The 14,262-nt window shown below is 42.9% G+C and overlaps 1 protein-coding gene across 4 annotated transcripts in view; it reads left to right on the top strand.

The window, feature by feature from the left end:
* LOC147109492 (formin-1-like) overlaps window positions 1-13,920 on the top strand; it is a 706,352-nt gene extending 692,432 nt beyond the window's left edge. For all 4 annotated transcript variants that reach the window (XM_086003485.1, XM_086003484.1, XM_086003488.1 and 1 more), the window contains one exon: window positions 4,416-13,920. In XM_086003485.1, the coding sequence (XP_085859611.1) occupies window positions 4,416-4,460 (45 nt within the window). In that variant the 3' untranslated portion in view covers window positions 4,461-13,920. The remainder of the gene's footprint in view (window positions 1-4,415) is intronic.
* Window positions 13,921-14,262: the final 342 nt, after the last annotated feature.

The raw sequence follows: 14,262 nt of genomic DNA, 5'->3' as shown, positions 1-14,262 counted from the left end.
GCTGTCGAAGAAGTCTTGGTGAGTCGCTGCAGTGCATCTTGTAAATGGTACACTGCAGCCACGGTACGCCAGTGGTGGAGGAGGTGAATGTTTAAGGTGGTGGGTGGGGTGCCAATCAAGCGGGATGCTTTGTCCGAGTTGGTGTCGAGCTTCTTGAGTGTTGTTGGAACTGCATTCATCTAAGAAAGTGAAGAGTATTCCATTACACTAATGATTTGTGCCTTGTGGAAAGGCTTTGGGGAGTCAGGGGGTGAGACACTCATCGCAGAATACCTAGCCTCTGACCTGCTCTTGTTGCCACAGTATTTATGTGGCTGGTCCAGCTAAGTTTCTGGTCAATGGCGGCCCCCCAGGATGTTGATGGTGGGGGATCTGATGATGGTAATGTCGTTGAATGTCAACGGGAGGTGGTTAGACTCTCTCTTGTTGGACATGGTAATTGCCTGGCACTTGTGTGGCGCGAATGTTACTTGCCACTTATCAATCCAAGCCTGAATGTTGTCCAGGTCTTGCTGCATGCGGGCATGCTTCATTATCTGAGGAGTTGCAAATGGAACTAAACACTGTGCAATCATCAGCGAACATCCCAACTTTGACATTATGATGGAGGGGTGATCATTGATGAAGCAGCTGAAGATGGTTGGGCCTAGGACACTGCCCTGAGGAACTCCTGCAGTGATGTTTTGGAGGGATTAAGTGCAGAATGGTGCCTCCTCAGAAGGATTGTCTTCCTCAAAGATGTGTTGTTCTGCATGGTCTGCTGCTGAGAAAGATCTAGAGGAAAGAATTGCATAGTTGCATCAAGCTGCAGCACACCTCTTTGTGTTAGGCTCCTTCCAGGCTGGAGCAGGCGACATCTGTAACATCTCCCAGTTCGCCATCCACCCCTGTATAAGGGAGGTGAGTGAGGCTCTGTGTGCAAAGAGAGCTGAATACATTTCATTCTGTCTTGCCAGAGAGAAGCAGGCGGAGTGAGCATGCGGCTTCGCCAGAATAGCAGGTTTCCCCATGGTGCAGGGTGCCATTGACTGCATACACGTCACTTTGCAGACGCCGTATCTCAATCCAGAGATATACCGCAACAGGAAGGGATTCCAGTCCCTCAATGTCCAGCTGGTGCGTGTCCATACTCAGCGCATCGTGCAAGATAATGCTCGATATCATGTCAGCAGCCATGATGCCTTCATTCTGCAGCAGTCTGCTGTACCATCAGCATTTGAGGCACCACAGCAAACCGGAGGGTGACTACTGAGCGACAAGGCCTATCCACTAACGGCCTGGCTCATGGCTCTGCCATGCAACCCACGCAGACGTTGGCAGCATACATGTAACGAAAGCCATGCTGCTACACGGAATCTGATGGAGCAGACCATTGGCGTTCTTAAACAATGTTTCCTCTACCTGGACCACTCTGGAGGAGTCCTGCAGTACTCACCAAAGGGCATCTCAAGATTCATCGTGTTCTGCTGCATGCTGCATAACCTCGCCATCATAAGGATACAGCCCTTGCCACCAGGCATACGATGACCAGCTGAGGAGGAGGAAGAGGAAGCGGAAGGGAGGAAGCAACCAATACAGCCCGTTTCTGCCCGGCCTGTCCGTGATCAACTCATCTGACTGCAGTACCAGTGAGCGCAACCCCAATTCCCCATTCACCAACAGTCTCAAATCTTACCTTCCCTCTGTTACTGACCATCACAGCGTCCTCTTGGCCACAATGCTACAAAAAAGCCACCACAAAACAAACTTTCCAAACCAATTTTATGAATCAAACCATTGCAATATTTAATTCAAAAGTTAACTAATCACCCTTGTGCAGTCCCTTAGTGCCTGTCTTTCATGTGCATTTGCCTGTCCTAGTACTCCTATGCAGTGCTACCCCAGTGGCTGCAGCATGGCTGGTGGAAGACTGCTGACTTTCAGTGGGGGAGACTATGGAGTGGCAGTGGTGGGAGGATGAATGCTGTCCTCCACAGAGCTACTGCCACTCCCCCAGGGCAGCGCCTCAGCAATTCTAGTAATCTGCTGGAGGACAGATTGCTGGACTGCTGCGACATCCTGCAAGCCCCCTAAATATTGTCACCCTGAGAGAGTTCTTCATCTGAGTCCCATGCAACAGAACTCGCGTGCGACCTTGCCCTCCGGGGAGCTGGCACCTGCACTACCTTTTCCCCCTGCCCTGGCTGCAGCCCACTCGTGCCTGGTGACTCCCCATGTGCAGATGCCGCCTCTAATCTACCCTCTAAAGTTCGCGCAATGCTAGTATCTGAGCTGGTGGCTGTGACTGTCAGATCGCGTGATGATGTTTCTTTTTCATCATCACCACTGTCCTCTCTCTCTTCTTGCAGCACTGTCTGGCCAGGTTAGAATTCTTGGGCCTCTGAAATTAGAAAGGCACAAGGATAGGGTTGTGGTGAGGGGGAGCGGGGGTGGGGGCGGGGTAAGCAAGAGGTGCACACTTACATTATCTGCAGCTTGTAAATTAGAAGAGATTGTGGGATGAGGGGGAAGTGGGATGTGAGAAGGACAATTAGGTATGAGCATACCATCATATTTGATGGTTTCAGTGCTGCCGCTGGCCACGGCCTCAGTCACAGCCACTCCAATTATGGTGAGCACCGTCTCCTCGAGCGAGGTCAGTATATGGAGGCACGCCTCTCCAGTTAGCTGCTGCTGCCTACAATTCTGTGTCACCTTGTCCTGCAAGAGAGTGGGAAGTGTGTCAGTAAGTGTGGTTCACTGTGTTTGGCTGATGTGGCTGTTATGGTTGAATAGCTGGCAGTGTGTGCAAGCTGTGAGATGTGGGTGTGAGGCTTGCAGCAGTGGTAAGTGTGTGAGGGTGAGATGGAGCATATGAATGTGATGTATGAGTCGTGATTGTTAGAGATTGTTGGTAGGTGAATAATGGGGGTGTGGTGAATTGAGCAGCATGTGAGGCTGATTGTCCCTTTACGCTGGCAAATTCATTTCAATATAGATAAGTGTGAGGTGTTACATGTTGGTAGGAATAATAATGAGGCCACATATTACTGAAATATTAATAATTAAAAACACAAATCATTAAAAGTAGTGACACCAGTTAATAGGCCATAAAAATGCAAACCAAGCACTGAGGATCATTTCTAGAGGTATAGGGTTAAAAATTTGATAGCCCCCGAAAAAGGGTCCTGTGAGGCTAGTGGTGCAGATGGTGGGATATGGCATTTGAAGATGAAGTCACTGACCTTGACCACTCGTGTGAGGTCATTAAGCTTCTCCCTGCACTGCACCTAGGAACTCGGGGCTACACTGCTTGCATGGGCAATGATGGCTATCTGCTCCCATTCCCTTCTCAGCATTGGTCTGGAGGGCCCCCTGGCCCCTGTGGATACAGGTCATCTCTCCTCCTGTCCACCTCCTGCACCAGGGCCTTGAGTGCTGCATTAGAATGTCTGGGAGCCTTCTCTCTGCCATGTTGTGCCAGCTTCACTTTTCCTATAGATTGCACACTCCTCTACAATGACTTTCAGTACCTACTGCAGCTAGAATGTACCTCCCCTTTAAGAGGTGCAGGCTAGCTTTAATTGGCGCTAGCCTCGTACAAATTTGGGCCCTCTGCTGACTGTGCAGCCACTCAAGAGCGTGTTTAGTGCTGGGCTGCACACCATGGTCATTTAAATTAGCAGACAGGACCCTTTTTTGGGGGCTATCGAATTTTTAACCCTATACCTCTAGAAATGATCCTCAGTGCTTGGTTTGCATTTTTATGGCCTATTAACCGGCGTCACTACTTTTAATGATTTGTGTTTTTAATTATTAATATTTTAGTAATATGTGGCCTCATTATTATTCCTACCAACATGTAACACCTCACACTTATCTATATTGAAATGAATTTGCCAGCGTAAAGGGACAATCAGTAGCCAAGCACTGACAGGCTGCACAATAGCAGATGAGAGGTTTCATAATGCAACTAGATGTCAAGTTGGTTGAATGTGTGTTTGTCTGAGGTACATGAAGGCATATAAGTAATAGTCAGAGACCCTGTTCAGATAACTGCACCCACACCCCCGCCCCCACCCCCAGCCTCAAAATCTCCAATTTGGGCAGTCTCAAGGGGTCACTGATGTGGCGAGCTTGGTGCTCCAGCTTGGAGAGGATCCTGATGCTGGGTGGTCCTCCCATGGTCTTAAAAAGAGAACAAAACATAAAAGGAAAATAACAAAGAGTAATACAAAAATGCAAAATAATTATTTCTATTCGAAGTTCAGCTTTGAGTTGAGAGGCAATTTTCTAGTCTTAGATTTTAAAATGTAACCTTTTCCAAAATCTACTAAGTAACCTTGTTCATTAAGCTCATGTGGATTTTGGATTTCACAGGCAGTTGAAAAACGAGAGCTGTAAATGACAATAAGCTTATTTGTCTTACAAAACAGAAAGAAAGACTACGCCAGAGGGAGGCAAGTGTGACCACCAACTGAAGGAAATCTACAAGAAAAAGAATCCTGTGACTTCATGCTTTGTATGCAGTCAAAATTTGAGGAATGCTTGTTGAAAGACTTATACATCTTCACATTGCTTATCTCTCTATGACAACCCACCAAGGAGGTTTTAATTCCCATGATGACATCAAAAGAGCCTTCATTCATTCCAAAAGGCAGTAATACATTCTTGTTTATAGCTGGCACAGGAAGTATGTATTCTGCCCTCACACAAGTGAGATTTAGATGCTTATTTAAAGTTGTAATTAATCATTGTATATGCCATGGAATTCCAGCAAAGAGGATCCTGGAAACTAAAATTCCTTCAGGAAGATATTTATTTTGGAACTTAGGCCTATTACAATACTACAGGACAACTATTAGAATTAGACACAAAGTTCTTGAAAATTTAATCGCGTTAAAATACCCTGATATAATATTACAGCTGTAGCTGCTACAAAATTCAGTAACAATGTAAACATTTTTTTCCATTTTTATATTCTGTTCAATACTTCCTGCACCTCATTATAACATACCACAAACTCTCTTAAAACTGGTTAAACTATCTACAATATACGCCTCAATACAATGCACATTGGCTCCCAAAAAACAAAGGGCCTACTGTACATATAGAAACCTATTAGGAAAACAAGGCAAAGACAAACTTAGCAGAAGATTCAGGGAAAGAATGTGACTTGGTGCCAAAACATGGCAATACCCAGTGGGTGTTTCTCTTTCTTTCATCTCTGCCAAGAAATCATTCAACTTCAAAAAGCACATCAGAAGTGATTTTCCAGTTGGTAATATCCAGGAGCAGTGTCATTGCCAACAGTTGCATAATATTTAACAAACTTGAACATTTTCCCACATTTTGAGCTCTGGTGGTACACAGCAAGCTCTGGGGTCTGGCAGGTTGCCAGAGTTAGCACGACTGCCCCACTATCCAATTTCCCATTGTCTCTCAACCTGATGGAAACTGGGCTTTTGTCTGCCACTCCCATAAAAGTTTGCTCCGTGACTATTAGTCTGGATAGTGCCCTGCCCTCAGCAGGGCTCCAGTTTGTCTCCTGGCAACAGTGAAAGAAAATGACGACTAGAGGACCTAAAGTCTGGCCAGTGCACATTAGGATGTTTTCATCTTGTATTAGCACCGATGAGGAGAAAGCTAGGAATTCTGCAGAAACCAGATTTCCTGCTGGCAAAAATCCATGATAAATCTACAACCACCACTTAAAGGTACCATCCTTTATGCAGCAGGTCATTCACCCTCTCCCTGTCTTCCTTTCTTAACCCTGTTCATATTTTTCTTTTCCATACCTTTCTCTGTTTTCATGAAGGCCTTGCATTAAACATAGAAACATAGACGATAGGAGCAGGAGTAGGCAATTCGGCCCCTCGAGCCTGCTCCGCCATTCAATGAGATCATGGCTGATCATCCAAATTCTGTACCCTGTCCCTGCCTTCTCCCCATATCCCTTGATCCCTTTAGCCTTAAGAAATATATCTAACTCCTTCTTGAATATATTTAATGAATTGGCCTCAACTGCCTTCTGTGGTAGAGAATTCCACAGGTTCACCACTCTCTGGGTGAAGAAATTCCTCCTCATCTCTGTCCTAAATGGCTTACCCCTTATCTTTAGACTGTGACCCCTGGTTCTGGACTCCCCCGCCATCGGGAACATCCTTCCTGCATCTAGTCTGTCTAGTCATAGAGTCATAGAGTCATAGAGTTTTACAGCACAGAAAGAGGCCCTTCGGCCCATCGTGTCTGCACCGCCCATCCATCCCTGTCCAGTCTAATCCCATTTTCCAGCATTTGGTCCATAGCCTTGTATGCAATGGCATTTCAAGTGCTCATCCAAATGCTTCTTGAATGTTGTGAGGGTTCCTGCCTCCACCACCCTTTCAAGCATTGAGTTCCACATTCCAACCACCCTCTGGGTGAAAAAGTTCCTCCTCAAATCCCCTCTAAATCTCCTGCCCCTTACCCTGAATCTATGCCCCCTTGTTATTGACCCCCCCACTAAGGGGAAAAGTTCCTCTTTATCTACCCTATCGATGCCCCTCATTATTTTGTACACCTCAATCAGGTCCCCCCTCAGCCTTCTCTGCTCCAAGGAAAACAACTCCAGCCTGTCCAGCCTCTCTTCATAGCTGAGGCGCTCCATCCCAGGTAACATCCTGGTGAATCTTCTCTGCACCCTCTCCAAAGCAATCACATCCTTCCTATAGTGAGGCGACCAGAACTGCACACAGTACTCCAGCTGTGGCCTCACCAGCGTTTTGTACAGCTCCATCATAACCTCCCTGCTCTTATATTCTATGCCCCGGCTAATGAAGGCAAGTATCCCATATGCCTTTTTAACCACCTTATCTACCTGCTCCGCTGCCTTCAGGGATCTATGTACATGTACACCAAGGTCCCTCTGACCCTCTGTACTTCCTAGGGTCCTACCACTCATTGTGTATTCCCTTGCCTTATTTGTCCGTCCAAAATGCATCACCTCGCACTTTTCAGGGTTAAATTCCATTTGCCACTTTTCCGCCCATCTGACCAACCCGTCTATATCGTCCTGTAGCCGGAGGCTTTCCTCCTCGCAATTTACCACCCCACCAATTTTCGTGTCATCTGCGAACTTACTGATCATACCTTTTACATTCTCATCCAAATCATTTATGTAGATCACAAACAATAAGGGACCCAGCACCGATCCCTGAGGTACCCCACTGGACACAGGCTTCCAGTCACAAAAGCAACCTTCGACCATCACCCTCTGCCTCCTGCCACTCAGCCAGTTTAGGATCCAACGCGCCAAGGCACCCTGGATCCCATGGGCTCTTACCTTCTTGACCAGTCTCCTATGCGGGACTTTGTCAAAAGCTTTACTGAAGTCCATGTAAACCACATCCACAGCATTTCCCTCATCCACCCCACTAGTCACCCCCTCGAAAAATTCGATCAGATTTGTTAGACATGATTTACCCTTGACAAAGCCATGCTGACTATCCCCGATTAATCCTTGCCTCTCCAAGTGGAGATTAATTTTGGCCCTCAGAATTTTTTCCAATAATTTCCCCACCACAGATGTTAGACTCACTGGCCTGTAATTCCCTGGTTTATCCCTGCTACCCTTCTTGAATAATGGTACTATGTTAGCTGTTCTCCAGTCCTCTGGTACATCCCCTGTGGCCAGAGAGGTTCTGAAAATTAGTGTCAGAGCCCCTGCAATCTCCTCCCTTGCCTCCCACAGCAGCCTGGGATACATCTCGTCTGGGCCTGGGGATTTATCCACTTTTTGGCCCGCTAAAACCGCTAGCACCTCCTCCCTCTCGATGCTAATATGTTCAAGTATGTCACAGTCCCCTTGCCCGATTTCTATGTCTGCATCGTCTTTCTCCATAGTGAACACAGATGCAAAAAATTCATTTAAAACCCCGCCTACATCCTCTGGCTCTACACACAGATTGCCACTTTGGTCCCTAATGGGCCCTACCCTTTCCCTGGTTATCCTCTTGCCCTTAATATACTTATAAAACATCTTAGGATTTTCCTTTATTTTGCTCGCCAGTGTTATTTCATGGCCCCTCCTCGCCCTCCTAATTTCTTTTTTAAGTATGCCCCTGCACTTTTTATACTCCTCTAGGGCTTCTTCTGTCTTTAGTCTTTTGTAACTGCCAAAAGCCCCCCTTTTATTTCTAATGCATTTTTGTATATCCCTTGTCATCCAAGGTTCCCTTTGCTTGTTGGTCCCACCCTTGACCTTTACAGGAACATGTTGGCGTTGTACTCTCTCTATTTCCCTTCTGAAAGTCTCCCACTGCTTTGATGTGGATTTTCCTATAAGTAGCTGCTCCCAGTCCACTTTGGCCAGATCCTGCCTTATATTAAAATCGGCCTTTCCCCAATTTAGAACCCTTATTTCCGGGCCGTCTTTGTCTTTTTCCATGACCACCTTAAATCTCACCGAATTATGGTCACTGTCGCCAAAATGCTCTCCTACTGACACTTCCACCACTTGCCCGGCTACATTCCCCAGAATTAGGTCCAGTACCGCCCCCTCTCTTGTAGGACTTTCTATTATTATTATAATTTTATAAGTTTCAATGAGATCCCCTCTCATTCTTCTAAACTCCAGCGAGTATAAGCCCAATCAACCCAATCCCTCCTCATACATCATTCCTGCCATCCCAGGAATCAGTCTGGTGAATCTTTGCTGCACTCCCTCCATGGCAAGAACATCCTTCCTCAGATAAGGGATTTACTTGGGATCTCTTTTCTCTGCATACAGGAGCAACAATAATTAACGCCACTCTGCCTATTCAGCATCTAACAACCTGATGTCAGCTTTATTCCATACTTCCAGTAACCTGTTACATTTTTGATCTAAAACTTCTACAATTTTCAAAATTCCATCACAGACTTCTGCTCAAGGTACAACGTATCTCTAATTTTGATGACTGTTTTGTTGTTCTCTCCAATCTCACTCTTGGCATTTTTTTTTTATTGAGTCCATTCAGTCATCTTCAGAAAGATTTCTTTAAACGATCTGATGATAAAGAAAAGTATGTTGCAGGTCATAAGATCCACAATATTTTTGAAATCGCCCTTACAATTCACTGTTTATATTCTGGGATTTGAGTATGTGGAAGCCTTAAAGCTCCTTCACCCGCAGGTTTTGCTATAATTCTTATTGAATGTTAAGAAGGCTATCATTTGAATTGCTAGGAAAACCGCAAATGTAACTCCCCTATTCAAGAAAGGAGGGAGACAGAAAGCAGGAAACTATAGGCCAGTTAGCCTAACATCTGTCATTATTAAGGAAGTAATAGCAGGACATTTAGAAAATCATATACAATCAAGCAGAGTCAACATGGTTTTATGAAAGGGAAGTCGTGTTTGACAAATTTACTAGAGTTCTTTGAGGATGTAACGAGCAGGGTGGATAAAGGGGAACCAGTAGATGTAGTGTATTTGGATTTCCAGAAGGCAGTCGATAAGGTGCCGCATAAAAGGTTACTGCACAAGATAAGAGCTCACGGTGTTAGGGGTAATATATTAGACTCGATAGAGGATTGGCTAACTAACAGAAAACAGAGAGTCGGAATAAATGGGTAATTTTCCGGTTGGCAAACTGTAACTAGTGGGGTGCCACAGGGATCAGTGCTGGGGCCTCAACTATTTACAATTTATATTAATGATTGGGTGAAGGGACCGACTGTACTGTTGCCAAATTTGCTAATGATACAAAGATAGGTGGGAAATCAAATTGTGAGGAGGACACAAAGAGTCTGCAAAGGGGTATAGATAGGTTAAGTGAGTGGGCAAAGATTTGGCAGATGGAGTATAATGTGGGAAAATGTGAGGTTATCCACTTTGGTAGGAAGAATAAAAAAGCAAAATATTATTTAACTCAAGAGACTACAGAATGCTGTGGTACACAGGGATCTGGGAGTCCTCGTACATGAAACACAAAAAATTAGCATGCAGGTACAGCACGTAATTAGGAAGGCAAATAGAATATTGGCCTTTATTGCAAGGGGGATGGAGTATAAAAGTTACAACTGTTGGTGAGACCGCACCTGGAGTACTGCGTACAGTTTTGGTCGCCTTACTTAAGGAAGGATATACTTGCATTGGAGGCAGTTCAGAGACGATTCGCTAGGTTAATTCCTGGGATGAAGAGGTTGTCTTATGTGGAAAGGTTGAGCAGGTTGGGCCTATACTCATTGAAGTTTAGAAGAATGAGAGGTGATCTTATTGAAACATATAAGATTCTGAGGGGGCTCGACAAGGTAGATGCAGGGAGGATGTTTCCCCTCATGGGGGAATCTAGAACTAGGGGGCATAGTTTCAGAATAAGGGGTCACCCATTTAAAACGGAGATTAGGAGGAATTTCTTCTCTGAGGTTTGTGAATCTTTGGAATTCTCTACCCCAGAGAGCTGCGGAGGCTGACAGATAGACAGATTTTTGAAAAACAGGGGAATCAAGGGTTATGGGGAGTGGGCAGGAAAGTGAAGTTGAGGCCAAAATCGGATCAGCCATCATCTTATTGAATGGCAGAGCAGGCTCAAGGGGCCGAATGGCCTACTCCTGCTCCCATTTCTTGTGTTCTTATTCCAAACATTATTTTAAAACATTTTAAAGGATTGTTTTCGGTAATACTTTATTTTCTGTACCGCTGCAGACCTGACATAACAAATAAGTTCTGGCCAAAAAGTCAACTAAAATAAAATGTTTGATTAGTTCTTAGAAAGATGGATGCTATTTCTGATCCTCCAAAGTGCAGGGAAGTTATGACAATACAAAGTGAATTATTATGAATATAGAGATAAAATGCAATAACTAAATTCAATTCAGCATAACTTTATACTCTACAATACCCAAATCCCAAATGGATTTACAGGAAACTTTGTTATATCCGGCACCGACGGGACCGAGCTGTTGCCGATCTATCAAAACTGCCGGACATACCAGCGTTAATGTTGAAGCATACGGAGATTTGCAGCTCCGTATCTGGCAACAAACACTGTTGCTTAGCAACAGCTTCTAAACAGTCGGCCGTACCTTAGAAGCGTCTCTGTAGCTTAGCAACAGCTTCAGAGAGACTTTGCAGAGGCCAACTGTTGAAAAAAAAGCCACGAGAAGAAAAAAAACCTACGAGAAGAAAAAAAACCTAACAAAACGGCTCCTGATTTCTGCCGGTAGATCGAGGTTTCCGGACATACAACCTCCGGATAAACCAAAGTTTCCTGTACTTGTAATTTTTAAATTTATTTTGGTAAACACTATTGATCTAAGCAAAATAGTTGAGGGGAAATGCAGCTTTAATCTTTGGGAGGAAAAACATATATATTTTCTAACTTTAGCAGATTAATGTAATATCCAGTTAACAAATTTGAAATCGGTAGTTGTATTATTGTGGTAAACCACTGTTATTGTATCCTACTGTTATCGTTATTGCATATTGTTACCTCTGGTTGGCACTGTGTACCAATGCATGCCTCAGCTGGCTCCGCCCACATGACCAGGTATAAAGGTGGGTGTTTCGGCAACCCACTTCCTTCTTGGAACCAGTTGGCCACGAGAGGCATGCTCTGTTCTTTAGTTAATAAAAACCTCTTCATTACTTTCCTAATTCATCGCCTTTTATGGAGTAATTGATAAGCGTATCAATTATTAACTGCAGTAGTTTAATTATTATAGAGCTAACATATATTGCATGACAAATTAATGTATGCAAATAGACATATGAAGGGAGAAATATCAATCTTTCCTTAATGGGATTGAAAAATATGCAAATATATGTACATAGCACTTGATTACATTTTGCTCAGCAAAAACTATTGTCTGAGCATTTACATCTAATGTATTTTTGTATAGAATGTGTGTCATGTGGATGACATTACAGCTTTATTCATTTAACAAAAAACAAAACAAGTTGATACATAATGTTTACTGTACCTTTTAGAGTTAAGAATGTACTTTGTAGAAATGTCAGTTTGGACATTTGAATATCAACAAATATTTTTAAATCATAGTTATTCAAATTAGAATTATTTTAACAAAACAACATAGTATATGTAGGATTATAGTTGTGAAAGTTGTTTACTATATTGCCTTTACAGATCAAACCAAAATCTCTGAACTCCCTTCATGGTTTGGTGTGGTACTAAACCATAGAGAGCATGATAGCCCCAGATACAATCCTTGGTCTGCGCTAAGTTCACTGATCTCAGGCAGGGTAACAGAAGGGGTTCTGCAATTGTCTTCAGTGCCCTTGAGCTGGCAAGGGGGACAATCAGCCTGAGCTGCCACTTATGATTGCTAATTGGTGACTCCTGTGTGGATGCTGGGTGAGAGCAGGACTGGGCTCAACTATGATGTCTCTCATTGTCAAATAACCTGTTCCCACTTACTGTCTGGGCTTGCACTTAAAAGAATGACCAAATGAACAACATACTGGATGACTGCCAGCATCCAAGGAACTGTGTATCCCAGCTTGAAGCAGAAAATTGTGAGTGAGGATGTGGTATAAAAATCTCACCAAAATGTCTTTGTGATTTTGTTTGGCAAGATTGAACAGTAATGAATGCCATTTAGTTAATTAAGTAAAGAGGCATGAGCATATTCCTTTATCAATTTAATTGCTTCATTTCTTTTTACCTGTTACCACAGCTATTTATTGATTTCCTAAATGAAACATATGGTTTGTTAATGGAAAGACTTTTATTTGCTACTTTTTATTAATCTGTAAAACTAAAATTCTGAACATGACATAATTAGCATTGTGTAGTAAAGAAAAGGATGTTTCTTTAAACTTCATTAAAACTGTATTCAATTGTAAAATGTTTGTAGTTCTTAATTAGAGCTTGTGAAATTTAGTTCCAAGTGTATTGGTTCCTGAAAATGTTATCAACTGCAAGAGATAATAGAGCATCTATTTCATTACCAAAGAAAGTGAAAGAAAATTCTGCATCTTTGCAAAATCAATTTCTTACTACATTGTTTAAAGGATTCTTAACATTGAACTACAGATCACTAATAATCCAAGTGCATAATAGAAACATAGAAACATAGAAGATAGTAGCAGGAGTAGGCCCTTCGAGCCTGCTCCGCCATTCAATGAGATCATGGCTGATCATCCAAACTCAGTACCCTGTCCCTGCCTTCCCCCCATATCCCTTGATCCCTTTAGCCTTAAGAAATATATCTAACTCCTTCTTGAATATATTTAATGAATTGGCCTCTACTGCCTTCTGTGGTAGAGAATGCCACAGGTTCACCACTCTCTGGGTGAAGAAATTCCTCCTCATCTCAGTTTTAAATGGCTTACCCCTTATCTTTAGACTGTGACCCCTGGTTCTGGACTCCCCCATCGGGAACATCCTTCCTGCATCTAGTCTGTCTAGTCCTGTTAAAATTTTATAAGTTTCATTGAGATCCCCTCTTATTCTTCTAAACTCTAGCGAATATAAGCCTAATCGACCCAATCTCTCTTCATACGTCATTCCTGCCAACCCAGGTATCAGTCTGGTGAATCTGTGCTAATCAGTATAATCTGTGAGACATTATTTAGCAACATTGCACAAAGATTTCCTCTTTTGGCAAAATCGTAAACTTGTTGTTTATAAAAAATGTTACGATTTTAATCCACAAGGTGAACAGAGAAAATAATTCCCTACTGTTGGCCGAATATGTAAATGTGTGCTCTGTTCAAGAATACTGCTACTGTATTGCTGCTATTGCTTTTCATTTTGGTTTTATTTATGCAATCTAGTAAGGTGTTTATGAAACAGGTGTGAAATACTTCAGCTGAAAAATGCTCCTGAAATGCTTCCCAATCTCATTATTGGGAAGATTCACACTTGCCCTTGTCTTATATAAAAGAAAAGTACTGGTCGTCGTAATCAATGTAGCAAGCTGTTTTATTTTCCAATAAATACAATTTTTGAATGTCTCGACATTTTCCTACTCGACTTTATTTCTTTCCATCAAAAGCATTGTCTGTAGATATTTCTTGTTGCACTTTAAAATAAAATGACCAATTTTGTTATTAAGCTTTTCTGATCAATTTATGTTTCTGTTATAGTTAACATAAGAATATGGATTGAAAGTTCCAAGTGAAAAATAACAAACCTTAATTAGATAGATTATTATGTGTCCTTATTATAATGTATAGTAAGGTTAGGCTTTAAAGTGTCTCATTAAAGTAGTAATTGTTAAAGCTTGACGTATACAATCTGATGTCACAAACATTAGTTGATCAGATTTACACAGTACTGTTTATAGAACGTTTAAG

Source organism: Somniosus microcephalus, chromosome 12 (genome assembly GCF_052327205.1).
Source record: "Somniosus microcephalus isolate GS21.2 chromosome 12, FLI_Smic_1.0, whole genome shotgun sequence".
Classification (NCBI taxonomy): Eukaryota; Metazoa; Chordata; class Chondrichthyes; order Squaliformes; family Somniosidae; genus Somniosus; species Somniosus microcephalus.
Note: the sequence above shows the minus strand (reverse complement) of the source record. Positions and strands in the feature narration are given on the sequence as shown.